Raw genomic sequence first — 18,764 nt, forward strand, 5'->3', positions numbered from 1 at the left:
CTGTACTTCTGTGATGTGGATGAAGTTATGCTTCATGTTGTTCCAAAGTTCCCTTAAGCCATTCTCATGTAGATTTCCTTTCTTTTTTTGCTGCTCTGATTGGGTGTTTTTTTTTTCCTATCTTGTCTTCCAAGTCACTGCTTCAGTCCTCTCCTTCATCCAACCTATTGTTGATTCCTTCCATTGTATTCTTTGTTTTAGATATTGTATTCTTCATTTCTGAGTTGCTCCTTTTTACGGTGTTTATGTTCTTGTTCATGGTGTTGTGGTTCTCACTAAGTTCATTAGGCATCCTTATAACCACTGTTTTGAACTCTCTGTCTGATAAATTACTTGCCTCCAATCCATTTAATGTTCTTCTGGAGACTTCTGCTGTTCTTTTGTTTGGGGCATGTTTCTTTTTCTCTCCATTTTGCTACTTCTTCCTGTTTGTTTCTATGTATTAAGTATATTTTCTATGACTCCCAGTGTTTGAATGGTGGCTGTATGTATTAGGTGTACTTTGGGACCCAGTGGGACAATCTCCTTGATCATGAGAGGGGGTGCTCCAAGAATGACCCTTCTATGGGTTTTGTGGACCCTCCTGTTGTAATGACATTTTGGTTGCTATTGGCCCATGTGTGCTTGGGGTTGACTCTCAGGCTGGATGACTGTGAGCATCAACCCTGACCACAGTATAGATGCTGTTGTGCAGGTGCTGACCATACAAAATGGAATTCACCTCAGCAAGGCTTGGCGCCTGCTGAGATCTCCCTTTCGATATGACACTTGTGAAGTTAATGAGATCCTTCTCTGATGTTGTTGGAGGATGGCCACTGGGTATTTTTGTCCTGGGGCCTCTTGAGAGAAGCTGTGGTGTACGCCAATTGAAGATGCTGCTTTTCACTGGCCCTAGGCAACCTGTTTGGTGATATAAAATCATCCACAGTTCAAGGCTGCCTCTGCTGGACCTGAGTGTTCTTGGGCCTAGGACTGGGCCAGGACTAAGCTGTGCACCAAGGCTGGCTTTTACCAGTGTTTTGTTTAACTGCAGGTCAGGAAAAGTCCCAGGGCATCCCAAGATTTTCCTGTGCCTGTTGGCTGCCTATTAGGCTCAGCCATTGAATGAGCCTCTGGAAGCATTTGAGTTGCATGGGGTTGGTTCTCAGTAAGTCACTAGGAAGGTGTGAGTGGTGTTTACCAAATGGATACAAGGTGAAACTCGGTGCCAGTGCTGCTTCTGAAACCACTTAGCAAATGTCCCAGAGTATACCATATCTAGCTACCACCTGCTGGTAGCTTGCATACCTTTGTTGTGGGGCAGTGTCTCAGGGAACCATCAGGGTGAAGCCATCCGAGTTTATGATGACCAAAGAGAGCAAGATTTGGCCATATGAAGGGATGGGTCCACCCTGGTCAGGTGTGTAAAGAAAACATGGACCCTGTCCTGGAGTCACAGAATTGTCTGTCCCATATGCTATAAGTACCCCAATCTGAGGCGGGTGGGAGCCTCCAAGACTGAGGAGGATAAGACTAGTGGATCTCATGTTACAGGAGGAAGCTGGTTAGGCTTGGGGGAAGGTGAAAGAAGTGGCCCCTGGCTCACATCCACATAACTCAGTCTGTCCCACATTTTCCCTAGACCTCCACAGGGCAGAGTCATCAGGTATTGGGAGGGTGGGTCTGCTGGGAGCCAGCAGAGTGGGGCTAGCGGATCTCCCTTGATGGGAAGGCACCAGTTGGGTGCACAGGAAAGTCACAGGAGGATGTCCCCCTCCAGGAAGCCACAGAACTCAGTCATTGACACCTCCTGTGTCTGCCCAGACCTCCACACCCTCAGTTAGGCAGCTGACTCTCACCTGGGCAAAAGCTTCTCAGGGTGGGGTGACAAGGAGTCCAGAATGTGGAGCTCCAACCAAGAAAAATGGTGTCCTCAGTGTGGGAGAGGGACTCAACAAAGGGACTCTGGAAGGTGCTCATTCAGCTCTTTCCCCAGAGCCACAAATCCAGTCTCTCCTCACACGACTCTAGTTTGCTCTGCCCTTCCTCCACCAGAATCCAGGGTGAGTCTTTCAAATGGGATTTTGTGTGTTGGACCTTTAAGAGGGTAGGTGGGTCTCTAGTGGACTCCTGACTCTCTCTGGTGGACAGAATCCCTGCTGATTTCCACAGCCAGATGTTGTGTGGGTGCCTTTTCCTGGCTTGGTGCTCTGGGATGGGGGGGGGGACTTGTTTAGGATAGAATCCCCACTCTTCTCAGGGGGAACCCCTCTAGGTGAGATATTTCTCTGGAACAGCAGCTGGTGCTTTTTAATGCAGGAGAGCCCTGTTAGTGTTTCTGCTCTTTCTACCAGGCTGTGTGGCTTTTTCTTGAAATCTTTGGTTATAAGACTTCAGCAAGTCTTCAGTCAGTTAATCAGGTAAATTGCTGTATATTTTAGTTGTATTTCCTGTTTTGTCCTGGAGGAGGTGAGTTTAACATCCACCTACTCCACTGCTATCTTAGATCCTCCAGGAGGGATTTTTTTTTTTTTTTACCATATGATGTCACCCATAAGTGGAATCTAATGAAGAAAGCAAACAAGCAAGAAAAATATAACCAGAGGCATTCAAATAAAGAAGAAATTGACATTATCCAGAGCATAGGGGGGAAGGGATAACAGAGTGAGGGGGCATTGGGAAAGGTCATCAAGGAATATGTACCAAGGGAGATCTAAAATGGTGGTGAGGTATGTGGGAGCTGAACCCACTTGCTCGTCCATCCAACTGGGACACCTAGCCTATCTTTTGAAGAATACAGTGAACAGCCAATGGGATCCCAGCTTATGTGATGTTTGGAAGCCAAAGATTGCAGGAGACATTGAAAAATAGGCTATAAGTAGACTGCATAGAGATGGTAAGGTCCCTGGGTCCAAGGCTGCTGCAGTCCTTGGCCTGGCACCTGGCACTGGGGATGGTGGGTGCTGTAGGAGCTTTGAAGGAGAGCCAGATCAGGGATTGTAACTTCACAGCTCCCTTCCCTCCAAGAGCAGGAAAGGTAGTCCTGCACCAGGAGAGACCTGGATGCTTGAAGTCACTGGGAAGAATAAAGACTCAGTGGGAGATGCACAGAAGCAGTGTTCCACCACTGGGACTGTGGCTGTACCACCATCTGGGACAGTATCAGAGAAGTTGGGGAGCCAGGTGACACCTGGAGATGGAAGATTTGGGCCATGATGGACCCCAACCCCAATAGTTTCTAGACTGGTCAGAGAATTGGGCTGTGTGAAAGGCCAGTCAGTTGTTAAGAACAGTAGGTGCAAACAAGAGGAATTTACTCAAAAACGGGCTCTCAGCCACTATTTAAGGACCTTTCATGCTGCAGCTAGGCCAGTGAAGAGGGAAGAGAAGGAACATGATCTGGTCTAAATTAGGGTGCCTCATGGACTGATTAAAGTAGGGCAGCAGGGGCTCAGGGGGTTAGCAGTCCCCAGAGAGTCTTAATTTAATAGGGGAATTAAACTGCCCTGAAGGGACTTAGTGAGTGTGCAGCACACAAACCATCAAAGAGGGAGGAGGGGTGCGAGTTGTCCCACTGAGTGCATCTCATGAAATAATCGAAGAGTTGTGCAACAAGGTGGATTAAAGGCACTGGCCTGCAGCATATGGACTGTGGGTATCCATATGGAATGTCACTCACCACTCTGAGGGCTTGGGCTGGACATGGACACCTGTAACCATTGGAGCCCAGACAGAGTCCCCAATGCAGAACCACAGGAAATTAAAACAAAACAAACAAACAAACAAACAAACAAACAAGCCTAACCACCTTCTGCATGCATCATCAATGAAGACCAGTAGAACCCACTTACTTGGTGGATTCCAAGTCAGCAGGAGGCATTCTTTTTTTTTTTCCTTTTTTCTTCCAAGTGTGAAGACAGTAAGACTTGGAGCTCTGAAAGGATGAAAGATTCAGAGAGAGATAAGAAAGCTAACACCAACAACTGAGACAAAATTCACTTTGTTATCCTACAGGACTTGCATTTTATTTTTTAATTTTTATTTTTTGTTATTATATTTTTATTATTTTATTTCTTATATTTTAAAATACTTCTGATTTTTATTGTTGTTCATGTACAGTTTTCTACCTTTACCTTCATGCCCACCCAACTACCCCAGCTTTCCCCACCTCCCCACCCTGTTTCCACCCCTTTTGTTGTCCACATGTTCTTTATTGTTGTTACTGTAAACCCTTCACCCTTTTCCCTCATTATCACCTCCCCTATCCCTTCTGGCTACTGTCAACTTGTTCCCAATTTCAATGTCTTTGCCTATATTTTGCTTGCTTGTTTGTTTTGTAGATTAGGTTCCAGGTAAAGGTGAGTTCCTATGGTATTTGTCTTTCACTGCCTGCCTTATTTTACTTAGCATAATGGTCTCCAGTTGCATCCAGGCTGTAGAAAAGAATAGGAGATCCTTCTTTCTTTCTGCTACTTAGAATTCCATTGTGTAAATATACTATAGTTTTTTGATCCATTTATTTACTGATGGGCACTCAGGTTGCTTCCAAAACTTGGGTGTTGTAAATTGTGCTGTTATGAAAATTGAAGCATAGGTTCTTTTGGATTGTTGCTTCAGGGTTCTTAAGTTATAATCCTAACAGTGGAATTGCTGGATCAAAAGGTATTTCCATTTTTTATTTTCTGAGGAAATTCCATGCTGTTTAACGTAGTGGTTGCATCAATCTGCAATCCCATCAACAGTGCACTAGGGTTCCCTTTCCTCAACATCCTCTCCAACACTTGTTTCTTGACTTGTTTATGATGGCCATTCTGACTGGTGTGAAGTGGTATCTCACTTGGGGTTCTAATTTGCATCTCTCTGATGGCTAATGATACTGAGCATCTTTTCATTTGTGTCTGGATCCACCGATGTCCTCCCTGGAGAGGTGTCTGTTCAATGGCTTTGCCCATTTTTTCATTGGGTTGCTTGTCTTCTTAGAGTGGAGTCGTGTGAATTCTTTATATATTTTGGAGATCAAACCCTTGTCTGAGGTATCATTGGCAAATATGTTTTCCCATATGGTTGGTTCTCTTTTCATTTTAATGCTGTTTTCTTTAGCTGTGCAGAAGCTTTTTATTTTGATGAGATACCATTTGTTTATTCTTTCATTTATGTGCCTTGCTCTAGGGGACATATTGGTGTGTGGAATATCTGAGATTTTCCTGCCTATGTTCTCCTGAAGGAATTTTATGGTGTTATGACTTATATTTAAGTATTCTATCCATCTTGAATTTATTTTTGTGTATGGTGTAAATACGTGATCAAGTTTCATTTTTCTGCATGTAGCTGTCCAGCTCTCCCAACACCATTTGTTGAAGAGGCTATTTTTGCTGCATTTTATGCTGTTGCCAACTTAGTCAAATTGACCATAGAGACTTGGGTTTATTTCTGGGCTCTCTATTCTGTTCCATTGGTCCATATGTCTGTTCTTATGACAGCACCAGGCTCTTTTGATTACCATGGCCTTGTAATAGTGTTTGATATCAGGTACTGTGATCCCTCCTACTTTGTTCTTCTTTCTCAAAATTGCTGCAGCTATTTGGGGTCATTTATTCTTCCATATTAATTTTTGTAGTGTTTGTTCTAGATCTGTGAAATATGTCATTGGTGTTTTCATAGGGATTAAATTGAAACTATAAATTGCTTTGGGTAGTATGGACATTGTGATGATGTTAATTCTTCCAATCCGTGAACATGGTATATGTTTTCATTTGTTTGTGTCTTCCTTAATTTCTTTCTTCAGTGTTGTGCAGTTGGCTGAGTACAGGTCTTTTACTCCTTGATTAGGTTTATTTTTAGGTACTTTATGTTTCTTGTTGCTATATCAAATGAAATATTTTTCCTGATTTCTGTTTCTGCTATGTCATTGTTGGTGTACAAAAATGCCTTTGACTTCTGAATATCGACTTTGTACTCTGCCATTTTTCCAAATTCACCTATAAGATCAAGGACTTTTTTGGTCGAGTCTCTAGGATATTCTATGTACACTATCATATCATCTGCAAACAATGATTTTGCTTCCTTCTTTTGAATTTGAATGCCTTTGTTTCTTTTTCTTATCTGATCGCTGTTGCTTGGACTTCCAATACTATTTTGAATAGAAGTGGTGAGAGTGAACAACCTTGTCTTATTCCTGATCCTAGTGGGAACTCTTTTAATTTTTTTCCATTGAGTAGGATATTCGCTGTAGGTTTCTCACATACAGCCTTTGTTATGTTAAGGAATTCTCCTGCTATTTACACTTTGTTGAGTGTTTTTTAATAAATGGGTGTTGTACTTTATCAAATGCTTTTTCCACATCTATTGATATGATCGTATGATTTTTGTTTTCCTTTGTAATGTGATGTATTATGTGTATTGATTTGTGAATATTGTACCATCCTTGCATTCCTGGGATGAACCCCACAAATGCAAGGAATATGATATTTTTAATGGTTTGCTAGATGCAGTTTACCAATATTTTGTTTAGGATTTTAGCATCTATATTCATCAGTGGCATTGACCTTCAGATATCTTTCTTTGTTGTGTCTTTATCTCATTTTGAAATTAGGATGAGGATGCCTTTGTAAAAAAAGTTGGGGAATCTTCCCTCTTTGTGGATATTTTGGGATAGTCTGAGAAGAAGAGGAATTAATTCTTTCTTATATGTTTGGTAAAATTCTTCTGTGAAACCATCCAGTCCAGGACTTTAGTGTGATGGAATTTTTTTGATTACTGCTTTTGATTTAATCAGCAGTTATAGGTCTATTCAGGCTTTCTGCTGCTTCTTCATTAAGCTTTGGAAGATTATATTTTTCTAGAAATTTGTCCATTTCACCCAGGTTTTAATATTTCTTGGCATATGTTTGTTCCTAGTAATATCTTACAGTCCTTTGTATTTCTGTGGTATCAGTTGTAATCTCTCCTCTTTCATTTCTGATTGTGTTTATTTGAATCTTCTCTTTTTTCCTTGATGAGTCTGCTTAAGCCTTCTCAATTTTTTATAATTTCAGAGGAAAAGTTCCTGGATTTATAATATTGCAATTGTTCTTTAAGTCTATATGTCATTTAATTCTTCTCTAATGTTAGTTATTTCCTTCCTTGTACTTGTTCTAGGCTTTGTTTGTTGTTTTTCCTTCAGTTTTGTAGATGTAGGGTTGTGTTGTTTATTTGAAATATTTCTATCTTTTTTAAGTAGGTCTATATCACTATGTACATACCTCTTAGGACTACCTTTGCTCTGTTCTATAAGTTTTGGACTATCCTGTGTTCATTTTCATTTGTTTCCAGAAATGTTTTGATTTCTTCTTTGGTCTCATTATTAACCCATTCATTGTTTAATAGCATGCTATTCAATCTCCATAAATTTGAGTGTTTTTGAGTTTTTTCCTTGAGGTTGGTTTGTAGTTTCAGGCCCTTGTGGTAAGAGAAATGCTTGATATGGTTTCAATTGTCTTCAATTTGTTGAGGCTTGTTCTGTGTCCTATTGTGTGGTCTATCTTTGAAAATATTCCATGTAACATTTGGAATAGAAATATTCCAAAGAATGGAGAAAGCACTGGAAAAGAATGTGTACTTTGCTTCTTTGGGATATAGGTTCTATGTACATCTGTTAAGTCTATTTAATCTAGAGCATTGTGCAATGTCACAATGTCCTTGTTGATATTTTGTTGGAAAATCTATCCATGTTTGACAGTGGGGTGTTGAAATTCTATAGTATAAGTGTGTTGCTGTCTATATTTTTCTTGAAGTCCTACAAGATTTTCCAGATATATTTGGTGCTCCTGTGTCGGGTGCATATATGTTAACAATGTTTATGTCTGCTTGGTAGATTCTCCCCTTGAGTATTATGAAGTATCTTTCAGTGTCTCTTTTTATGGCTTTTGTTTGAAGTCTATTTTGTCTAGTATAAGTATTACTACACCAGCTTCTTTTTCCTGTCCATTATCTTGGAATATTTTCTTGGAACCCTTCATTTTCAGTCTGTGTAGGTCTTTTTTTCTGAGGTGGGTTTCTTCTAGGCAGCATATGTGTGGTTCATGTTTTCTTATCCATTCAGCTACCCTATGTCTTTTTATTGGAGCATTGAATGTATTAACATTAAAGATTATTATTGATAAGTACATATTCATCTTTCCCCTTTTGTATCTGTGTTGCTCTCTCACTCTTTTCCTTCCCCTTTTTATAGCAGTCCCTTTAGCATATCTTGTAGTGATGGTTGGTGGAGGTGTATACTTTTAGCCTTCTGTTGTCTGGGAAACTCCTTATTTCTCCCTCCATTTTACTGGAGAATGTCACCGGGTAGAGTAGTCTAGGTTGTAGGCCTTTGCCTTTCATTACTTGGAATATTTCTTGCCATTCTCTCCTGGATTGCAGTGTTTTTGTTGACAAATCAGCTAGTAGCTTTACCGGAGGTCCTTTGTATGTTACTTCTTATTTCTCTCTTGCTGCTCTTAAGATTCTCTCTTTGTCTTTAAAACTTGGCATTTTAATTATGGTATGTCTTGAAGTATGTCTCTTTGGGTTCATCTTCATTAGTACCCTCTGTGCTTCCTGAACTTGTGTGGTTTTTCCCCTTCTCAAGGTCAAAAAGTTTTGTCATTATTTTTTCAAACAGGGTTTTTATCCCTTGTTTTTATTCTTCTCCATCTGGTATTCCTATGATTTGAATGTTGTTGTGTTTCATGTTATATTCCAGTTACCTTAAGCTATCTTCATATATTTTGAGTCTGTTGTTTATGCATCTGCTCTATCTGGGTATTTCTTTTTACCTAGTCTTCCAGCTTACTAATTTAGTCTTCTGCTTCATCCATTCTGCTTGTAATTCCTTCTAGTCTGTTTCTTATTTCAGAAAATGCATCTTCACTTCTTCCTAGTTCTTGTTTATAGTTTCTATTTCCTTTCTCATACTGTTGTAGTTCTCTTTTAGTTCTTTGTGCTTGAGTCCCTTGAGCATCCTTATGACCATCCTTTTGAACTTTTTATGTCATAGTTTCCTTGCCTTCATTACATTTATATCTTTTAGTCAGTAGTCTTCCCTTCCTTTCAACTGCAGGTTCTTTCTTTATCTCCCCCATTTAGGTGAGTCTTTTTGTTGGTTTCTGCAATTCCCCATTCTCTGCTTTGCTAACAGTCTTTGTAGGGTGATCTTCTATGGTAGGAGTTCTGTGGGACTCTGGTGTGGTCTCTTTGATCTCCCTGTCTGGATGCTCTAGCATTGCCATTGTTTTCCTCTTGAGTGGGCATTTTGTTGTACTTAGGTTTTACCCACTGGTGGCCCCTTTGTTGGTGAGTTCTCTCCTTCAGTGGGTTTACTGGTATTGAAAACTCCCACTTAGTTTATATGTGATCTAGGGCAGAGAAAATGTGGAGTGGATTATGACAACAGTAGAGTATTCTATGAGATTTATACTACCAATAAGTGGAGAAAAGATAGGAGATCCTTTGGAGAAGTACAGCAATAACTGCGATATTTCATTCAACTAGCCATTTTCTTAAAAGGTGAAAAAGAGATAAGACACTTATTAGAGGGGAAAACCATGTGAGCTGACTCTAGAAAGCAGAGCATGTATGCTAGGTTACATGGTGAGATATAGTGAGAGCAAGGGATAGAAACTTGGTATGGTGTTTGAGAGAATGATTAAACACAGCAGTAGTAAACCACAAGAAGACAGTAAAATGTATGAAGACCAAGAAAAGATGCTGTGTGGGAATGGGAACAACAAAAGAAGAAAAGAAATACATAATATGGATAAAAATAAAAATTGGAAGACAAACAGTAGTGTGTTACAGGAATATTAGAGAAATGAAGGAAGAGAAACTAAAATGCAATATGAAAGGGAGAACAAAGAAAACCAGTCATACAATGAAGTCAAACAAACCAAGCAAACACCCCTACATGGAAGGAAGAAAAATAAAAAATAAATAGGTCCACATGAAGACACATCATAATTAAAATGGTAAAATTCCAAGACAAACAGAGAATCCTAAAGGAGCAAGGAAAAAAATAACATACAAGGCAGCCCTGATAAGACTAGCAGCTGACTTCTCAATGAAAAAACTCCAAGCCAGAAGAGAATAGCAAGAAATATTGCAAGTAATGAGAACCAGAGGCATTCAACCAAGACTACTGTATCCAGCAAGGCTCTCAATTATAATGCAAGGCCAAATAAGGATTTTCTGAGACAAAAGAAGCCTCAAAGAATATACCTCCACCAAACCAACTCTGGAAGAGATGCTAAATGGACTGCTTGAAGAAAAGGAAGAAAAAAGTGAGAGAGAGAGGAACACAGGTACAAAAACATGGCAATTAATAAATACCTTAATAACTTTAAGTGTAAATTAATTAAATGCTCCAATCAAAAGACATAGAATAGGTGAATGGATAAGAAAGCATGACCTGCACATATTCTGTCCACAAGAGACTCACCTCAAAACAAAAGACCTACACAGACTGAAAGTGAAGGGCTCCAAACAAATATTCCAAGCAAATGGACAGGAGGAAAAAAACAGGGTAGGAATATTCATATCACACAAAATAGACTTCAAAAAAAGGGCTATAAAAAGAGACCCAGAAGGTCACTTCGTAACACTCAAGGGAAGAATCCATCAAGAAGACATAAACATTGTAAATATATATGCACCCAACATAGGAGCACCCAAATACATAAAGAAAATCTTGGAGGACTTTAAGAAACATATTGACAACGACACAATTATAGGAGGGGATTTCAACACCCCACTGTCAAAAATGGATAGATCTTCCAAACAAAATATCAACAAAGATACTGTGGCATTGAACAATGTCCTAGATCAAATGAACTTAACTGATATATAGAGAGAGCCTTTCATCCCAAAGAAGCAAAATACACATTATTTTCAAATACACATAGAACATTATTGAAGACAGACCATATGACAGAATACAAAACAAGCCTCAATAATTTCAAGAAAACTGAAATCACATCAAACATTTTCTCTGACCACAAGGGACTGAAACTAGAAACCAACCTCAAGGATAAAACTCAAAAGCACTCAAACCCATGTAGATTGAATAGTATGCTATTATACCATGAATGGGTCAAGAATGAGATCAAGGAAGAAATCAAAAAGTTTCTGGAAACAAGTGAAAATGAGCTCACAATAGTGCAAAACTTATGGGAAACAGCAAACTCAGTCCTGAGAGAGAAGTTCATAGTGATACAGGCCTACCTTAAAAAGACAGAAACATTTCAAATAAACCTACAAGAACTCAAAGAACAACAACAACCAAAAAAAACAAAAAAACAAAAAAAAAACAAAAAAACCCCATCCCAGAGCACATAGAAGGAAGGAAATAACCAAGATCAGAGAAGAACTGAATACATAGAAACTGAAAGCACAATTCTAAGGATCAATAAATCCAGGACCTGGGTCTTTGAAAAGAAAAACAAAATTGACAAGCCTCTAAGCAGCTCGTCAAGAAAAAAAGAGAAAGGACCCAAATAAACACAATTGGAAATGAAAGAGGAGAGGTTAAAACTGATGCCACAGAAATACAATGGATTGTAAAAAATTACTATGAAGAACTATGTGCCAAGAAATGTGAAAACCTAGGTGAAATGGACAAATTTCTAGAAAAATATAATCTTCCAAAACTCAATGAAGAAGAAGCAAAAAGCCTGAACAAACCAACAACAGCTGATGAAATTGAGGCAGTAATCAAAAAGCATCTGACACACAAAAGCCCAGGACAAAATGGTTTCACAGGAGAATTTTACAAAGCATTTCAGGACAAGCAAACCCCTACATTTCAGAGAATATTCAAAAAAATGCAAGAAGATGGAAGACTCCCAACCTTTTTTTATGAAGCCAGCATCATCCTAATTCTAAATCCAGATAAAGACACAAAACAGAAAGAAGTCTTCAGGCCGATATCACTGATGAACATAGACACTAAAATCCTCAACAAAATACTGGCAGACTGCATCTAGCAATACATTAAAGAGATCATACACCATGATCAAGAGGGAGTCATCCCAGGAATGCAAGGATGATACAATATTCACAAATCAATAAATGTAATACATCTCCCAAACAAAAGCAAAGACAAAAATCACATGATCATATGAATAGATACAAAAAAGCATTTGATAAGGTACAGTGCCCATTTGTGATAAAAAAAAAAAATATTCAGCCACGTTGGAAAGAGGGAGCATAGCTCAATGTAATAAAGGCCACACATGAGAGACCTACAGCCAACATCATACTCAATGGGAAAAAACTAAAACCTTTCCCACTAAGATCAGAAATCAGACCAGGCTGTCCACTTTCACCACTTCTATTCTACATAGTATTGGAAATCCTAGCCGCAGCAATCACACAAGAAAAGAAAATAAAAAGCATCCAAATTGAAAAGAGGAAAAAAAATTGTCACTTTATGCAGATGACATGACAATGTACATAGAATATCCTAGAGACTCGACCAAAAAAGTCCTTGATCTTATAAATGAATTTTGCAAAACAGTGGTATACAAAGTCAATATTCAGAAATCAAAGACATTTTTGTACACCAACAATGACATAGCAGAAACAGAAATCAGGAAAAATATTTCATTTGATATAGCAACAAGAAACATAAAGTACCTAAAAATAAACCTAATCAAGGAGTAAAAGACCTGTACTCAGCCAACTGCACAACACTGAAGAAAGAAATTAAGGAAGACACAAACAAATGAAAACATATACCATGTTCACGGATTGGAAGAATTAACATCATCACAATGTCCATACTACCCAAAGCAATTTATAGTTTCAATTTAATCCCTATGAAAACACCAATGACATATTTCACAGATCTAGAACAAACACTACAAAAATTAATATGGAAGAATAAATGACCCCAAATAGCTGCAGCAATTTTGAGAAAGAAGAACAAAGTAGGAGGGATCACAGTACCTGATATCAAACACTATTACAAGGCCATGGTAATCAAAAGAGCCTGGTGCTGTCATAAGAACAGACATATGGACCAATGGAACAGAATAGAGAGCCCAGAAATAAACCCAAGTCTCTATGGTCAATTTGACTAAGTTGGCAACAGCATAAAATGCAGCAAAAATAGCCTCTTCAACAAATGGTGTTGGGAGAGCTGGACAGCTACATGCAGAAAAATGAAACTTGATCACGTATTTACACCATACACAAAAATAAATTCAAGATGGATAGAATACTTAAATATAAGTCATAACACCATAAAATTCCTTCAGGAGAACATAGGCAGGAAAATCTCAGATATTCCACACACCAATATGTCCCCTAGAGCAAGGCACATAAATGAAAGAATAAACAAATGGTATCTCATCAAAATAAAAAGCTTCTGCACAGCTAAAGAAAACAGCATTAGCCCTTCTGGTATAGCTCAGTGGATTGAGTGCGGGCTGTGAACCAAAGCATCGCAGGTTCAATTCTCAGTCAGGGCACATGCCTGGATTGCAGGCCAGGTCTCCAGTGGAGGCCATGTGAGAAGCAACCACACATTGATGTTTCTCTCTCTCTCTTTCTCCCTCTGTTCCCCTCTCTAAAAAAATAAATAAGGAAAATCGTAAAAAAGAAGAAAAAAGAAAACAGCATTAAAATGAAAAGAGGACCAACTATATGGGAAAACATATTTGCCTATGATACCTCGGTCAAGGTGTTGATCTTTAAAATATGTAAAGAATTCATATGTCTCTACTCTAGAAAGACAACCAATTAAAAAACAGGCAAAGAACTTGAACAGACACTCCTACAAGGAAGACATACAGAGGGCGCAGAGCTATATGAAAGGATGCTCAGAATCACTAACCATCAGAGACAGGCTAAGTACAACCACATTGAGATACCACTGCACAATGGTCAGAATGGCCATCATAAATCAACACACAACGAATGGAGGTAAGGTTGTGAAGAAAAGGGAACCCTTGTGCACTCTTGGTGGGAATGTAGACTGGTGCAGCCACTGTGGAAAACAGTATGGAATTTCCTCAGAAATCTAATAATAGAACTGCCTTTTGACCCAGCAATACCACTTCAGGACTTACACCATAAGAATCCCGAAACACCAATTCAAAAAGCGCCTATATACCCCAAAGTTCATAGCAGCACAATTTATAATAGCCAAGTGTTGGAAGCAACCTTAGCACCCACCAGTAAATGAGTGGATAAAAAATCTGTGGTACATTTACACAATGGAATACTACACAGTGTAAAGTAGGAGCTCCTACCCATCACAATAACATGGGTGGATTTGGAGAGCATTATGATAAGTGAAATAAGCCAGGTGGTGAAAGGCAAATACCAAATCATCACATCTATAAGTGGAACCTAATGAAGAAACCAACAGCAAGCAAAATATAACCAGAAACATTGAAATAAAGAATGAAGTGACAGTAACCAGAGGGGAGTGGGTAGAGGGACAATGAGGGGGAAAGAGGAAGGGTCATCAAGGAACATGTATGAAGGACACATGTGCAAAGGCAAAGGGAGTAATTTTGTGAGTGGTAGGTGGGGAACGGTGGTGTGGGAGGGGAGTGGTAAGGAGATACTGGAGACAACTCTACTTAACACTAAAAAGTAAATAAATATGAATAAACATTAAAATAAAAGGTTAAAAGAACTCCATTTATTAGTTTACTTTTTTTGGTTTCACTTATCTAGGTTCATTTTTGAAATAAAAGTTTCTCTTTCAAAAAATCCAAAAAGATGGAAGACTCCCAAACTCTTTTTATGAGGCCAACATCATCCTAATTCCAAAAGCAGATAAAGACACAACAAAAAAAGAAAACTTCAGGCCAATATCACTGATGAACATTGATTGCTAAAATCCTCAACAAAATACTGGCAAACCGCATCCAACAGTACATTAAAAAGATCATACACCACGACCAAGTGGGATTCATTCCAGGGATGCAAGGATGGTTTAATATTCGCAAATCAGTAAATGTAATACATCACATAAACAAAAGCAAAGACAAAAATCACACGATCATGTCAATAGATTCAGAAAAAGCATTTGATAAGGTACAACACCCATTTATGATAAAAAAAAAACTCAGCAAAGTGGGAATAGAGGGAGCATTCCTCAACATAATAAAGGCCATATATGAGAGATCTAAAGCCAACATCATACTCAATGGGCAAAAATTAAAATCTTTTCCACTAAGATCAGGAACAAGGCAAGGATGTCCACTTTCACCACTTCTATTCAATATAGTACTGGAAGTGTTAGCCACAGCGGTCAGACAAGAAAAAGAAATAAAAGGCATCCAAATTGGAAAGGAGGAAACAAAACTGTCACTGTTAGCAGATGACATGATAGTGTACATAGAAAATCCTATACACTCCACCAAAAAACTTCTTGACCTAATAAATGAATTTGGAAAAACATCAGGATACAAAGTCAATACACAGAAATCAAAGGCATTTCTGTACACCAACAATGAAACAGCAGAAGCAGAAATCAAGAAAAAATCCCATTTGAAATAGCAAAAAGAAAAATAAAATGCCTAGGAATAAACCTAACCAAAGAGGTAAAAGACTAGTATTCAGAAGAGTAATAACACTGAGGAAAGAAATCAAGGAAGACACAAACAAATGGAAACATATACCATGTTCATGGGTTGGAAGAATTAATATAATTAAAATGTCCATACTACCAAAAGCAATTTACACATTCAATGCAATACCTATCAAAGTACCAATGGCTTATTTCACAGACATAGAACAAACACTTCAAAAATTTCTATGGAACCATAAACGACCCTGAATAGCTGCTGCAATTTTGAGAAAGAAAAGCAAAGTGGGAGGGATCACAATACCTGACACTAAACTATACTACAAGACCACTGTAATCAAAACAGCCTGGTACTGGCATAAAAACAGGCACATGGACCAATGGAACAGAACAAAGAGCCCAGAAATAAACCCAAGTCTCTACAGTCAATTAATATTTGACAAAGGAAGCAGCAGCATAAAATGGAATAAAAGTAGCCTCTTCAACAAATGGTGTTGGGAGAACTGGAGAGCTACGTGCAAAAAATGAAACTCGAGCACCAACTTACACCTTATACAAAAATAAATTCAAGGTGGATAAAAGACTTAAATATAAAACATGACACCATTAAAGTCCTAGAAGAGAACGTAGGTAGGAAAATCTCAGATATTTCACACAGAAACTTTTTTACTGACATGTCTCCTAGAGCAAGGGACATAAAGGAAAGAATAAGCAAATGGGACCACACCAAAATAAAAAGCTTTTGCATAGCTAAAGAAAACAGTATTAAAATAAAAAGAGAACCAACTATATGGGAAAACATATTTGCCAATGATACCTCAGACAAGGGTTTAATCTCCAAAATATATAAAGAACTTACATGACTCCACTCTAAGACAAGTAACCCAATTAAAAAATGGGCAAAGGACTTAAACAGACACTTCTCCAAGGAGGACATACAGAAAATCCAAAGACACATGAAACGATGTTCAATATCACTAGCTATCAGAGAGATGCAAATTAAAACCACAATGAGATACCACTTCACACCAATCAGAATGTCTATCATAAACAAAGCCACAAACAACAAGTGTTGGAGAGGTTGTGGAGAAAAGGGGACCCTAGTGCACTGTTGGTGGGACTGCAGACTGGTACAACCACTGTGGAAAACAGTATGGAACTTCCTCAGAAAATTCAAAATGGATCTACCTTTTGACCTTGCAATTCCACTGTTGGGACTCTATCCTAAGAACAGTAAAACACCAACACAAAAGAACCTTTTTGCACCCTGATGTTCATAGCAGCCCAATTTACAATAGCTAGGTATTGGAAGCAACCTAGATGCCCATCAGTAAATGAATAGATCAAAAAACTATGGTACATTTACACAATGGAATTCTATGCAGCAGAAAGAAAGAAGGAGCTCCTACCCTTTGCAACAGCATGGATGGAGCTGGAAAGCATTATGCTAAGCCAAACAAGCCAGGCAGTGAAAGACAAATACCATATGATCTCACCTTTAACAAGAACCTAAACAACAAAACAAAGAAACAAGCAAAATATAACCAAAGACACTGAAATAGAGGACAGGCTGACAGTGACCAGAGGCGAGGGAATTTCAGGGGACAATAGGAAGGGTTTACAGGAACAAGGTAAAGGACACATGGACAAAAACTAGGGGGAGGGTGGAAATGGGGGAGGAGGACTGGGGAGGTGGGCTGGAATGGGAGTAAAAGGGAGAAAACTGTACTTGAACAATGATTAAAATAAAATAAAAAAAAGAAATAAAAGTTTCTCATTCTATTTTTGTTTTAGACAAAGTAATCTATTTTATAATAATTGTGCACTTGTGCTAGTTTTTCTTATCATACAACATGAATGCTTCCTGTGTTTTTACACTTATTTTTTCAAATACATGGATTCACCCATGATCTCCCGCTCTTTAGTTTCCACTCTTGCTTCTATACATGATTGTTGAACTGTTCCTTATGCATAAAACATTGTGAGGCCCTATTGTTTCTCTATATCACCATTTAGTTTTCTACAGTCCTTGCAGACAAATGATGTTCACCACTGATAAGTTTAATTATAAAATGATATAAAAATGTCCCCTTTAAATGTGTTTTTTCTTTCTCTTTTCTTCCTAATCAAAAGGTTCAAAAGGGTACAACTGACGACAGTGGATGCCAATCGAGTATTTTTCAGAAAACTGTTATTTAACTAGCTAGGTTGAAATTGAACACTCAGGTTAAGGTAAAAGTGATGTCTTGCTTTTTTGCATGTTGAATATTTTTCTGTTAGAGAATTTTTAGGTAAGGTATTACTTTAAAGTATCTAACATTACCTTTCTCTGTTATTTCATAAATAAAGCATTTCATTTGTGTATTTCAATGATGTTTTAAAATTGTTTCTCATTCTTTAGCGTCACCGTGTGATCCCACTTTTATCCTGGGCTGTGCTATCTGCAATGTGATCTGCTCCATTATTTTCCAGAATCGTTTTGATTATAAAGATCATAATTTTCTAACCATAGTGGAAGGGTTTGATGAGAATGCTAAGATTATTAGCAGTCCATGGATACGGGTGAGTCCAAGACTGTTTCTCTCCAAGGACTCTTTTATGTTCTTTTACCAATGTACTAATCTCAATATTAGCCAAACTGTGAAATGAGGGTGGACACCACAGTCCTTCCCAGAACTCATCATCATAAAATGCTCATCTGGGAAATTTGGCCAAACCTTTTAATGATAGACCAGAAAAGGCATGTCCAGAATACAGAACTGGAATTCAATCCCATAGACCATTTCCAGTGGTTCTGCTACTAAATTCCAAAGCCCAATTTCCCATAAAGTACTTTGTTAACTTCCCCAAAACATGACTATAACATTAAACAGAATTCTCATTTCTTCAAGGGCTTCCATTACCCACAAGTCTTGTCATCTAATCAACACTTAGTGACTTCTTTAGAAAATTAGCTGTCAGAAACATACACATTTAGGAAGGAAAAGAATATCTCCTTCAAGAAGGGAGTATATTTTGGACCCCAGATGCTGCTAGTGAACACAAACTTCAGGAGGAGTATTTGACGCTTCACTCGGCATCCTGACAATTATTGTGGGAAAACCAAATGATTCGTTACATGGTGTATGAACCACAAACAAACATTACAATTTTACTTCATGCTTAGATGCTGTGTTCTCCAGTCTACATAAAAAATGATGATGTCATCTTAGAGACGTCACTTAACAGCTCC

At 38.4% G+C, this 18,764-nt stretch overlaps 1 protein-coding gene across 2 annotated transcripts in view; it reads left to right on the forward strand.

Moving 5' to 3' along the window:
• The window catches only part of LOC114496072 (cytochrome P450 2C19-like), a 186,684-nt gene that overhangs the window by 22,888 nt on the left and 145,032 nt on the right, over nt 1–18,764 (forward strand). The window contains exon 4 of one of the 2 annotated variants that reach the window (XM_028511316.2): nt 17,934–18,094. The exons of the other annotated variant lie outside the window; for it this stretch is intronic. Within the exon in view, the coding sequence (XP_028367117.1) occupies nt 17,934–18,094 (161 nt within the window). The remainder of the gene's footprint in view (nt 1–17,933; nt 18,095–18,764) is intronic. 2 annotated transcript variants of the gene reach the window in all.

The sequence above is a fragment of the Phyllostomus discolor genome, chromosome 5 (genome assembly GCF_004126475.2).
Source record: "Phyllostomus discolor isolate MPI-MPIP mPhyDis1 chromosome 5, mPhyDis1.pri.v3, whole genome shotgun sequence".
Lineage (NCBI taxonomy): Eukaryota > Metazoa > Chordata > Mammalia > Chiroptera > Phyllostomidae > Phyllostomus > Phyllostomus discolor.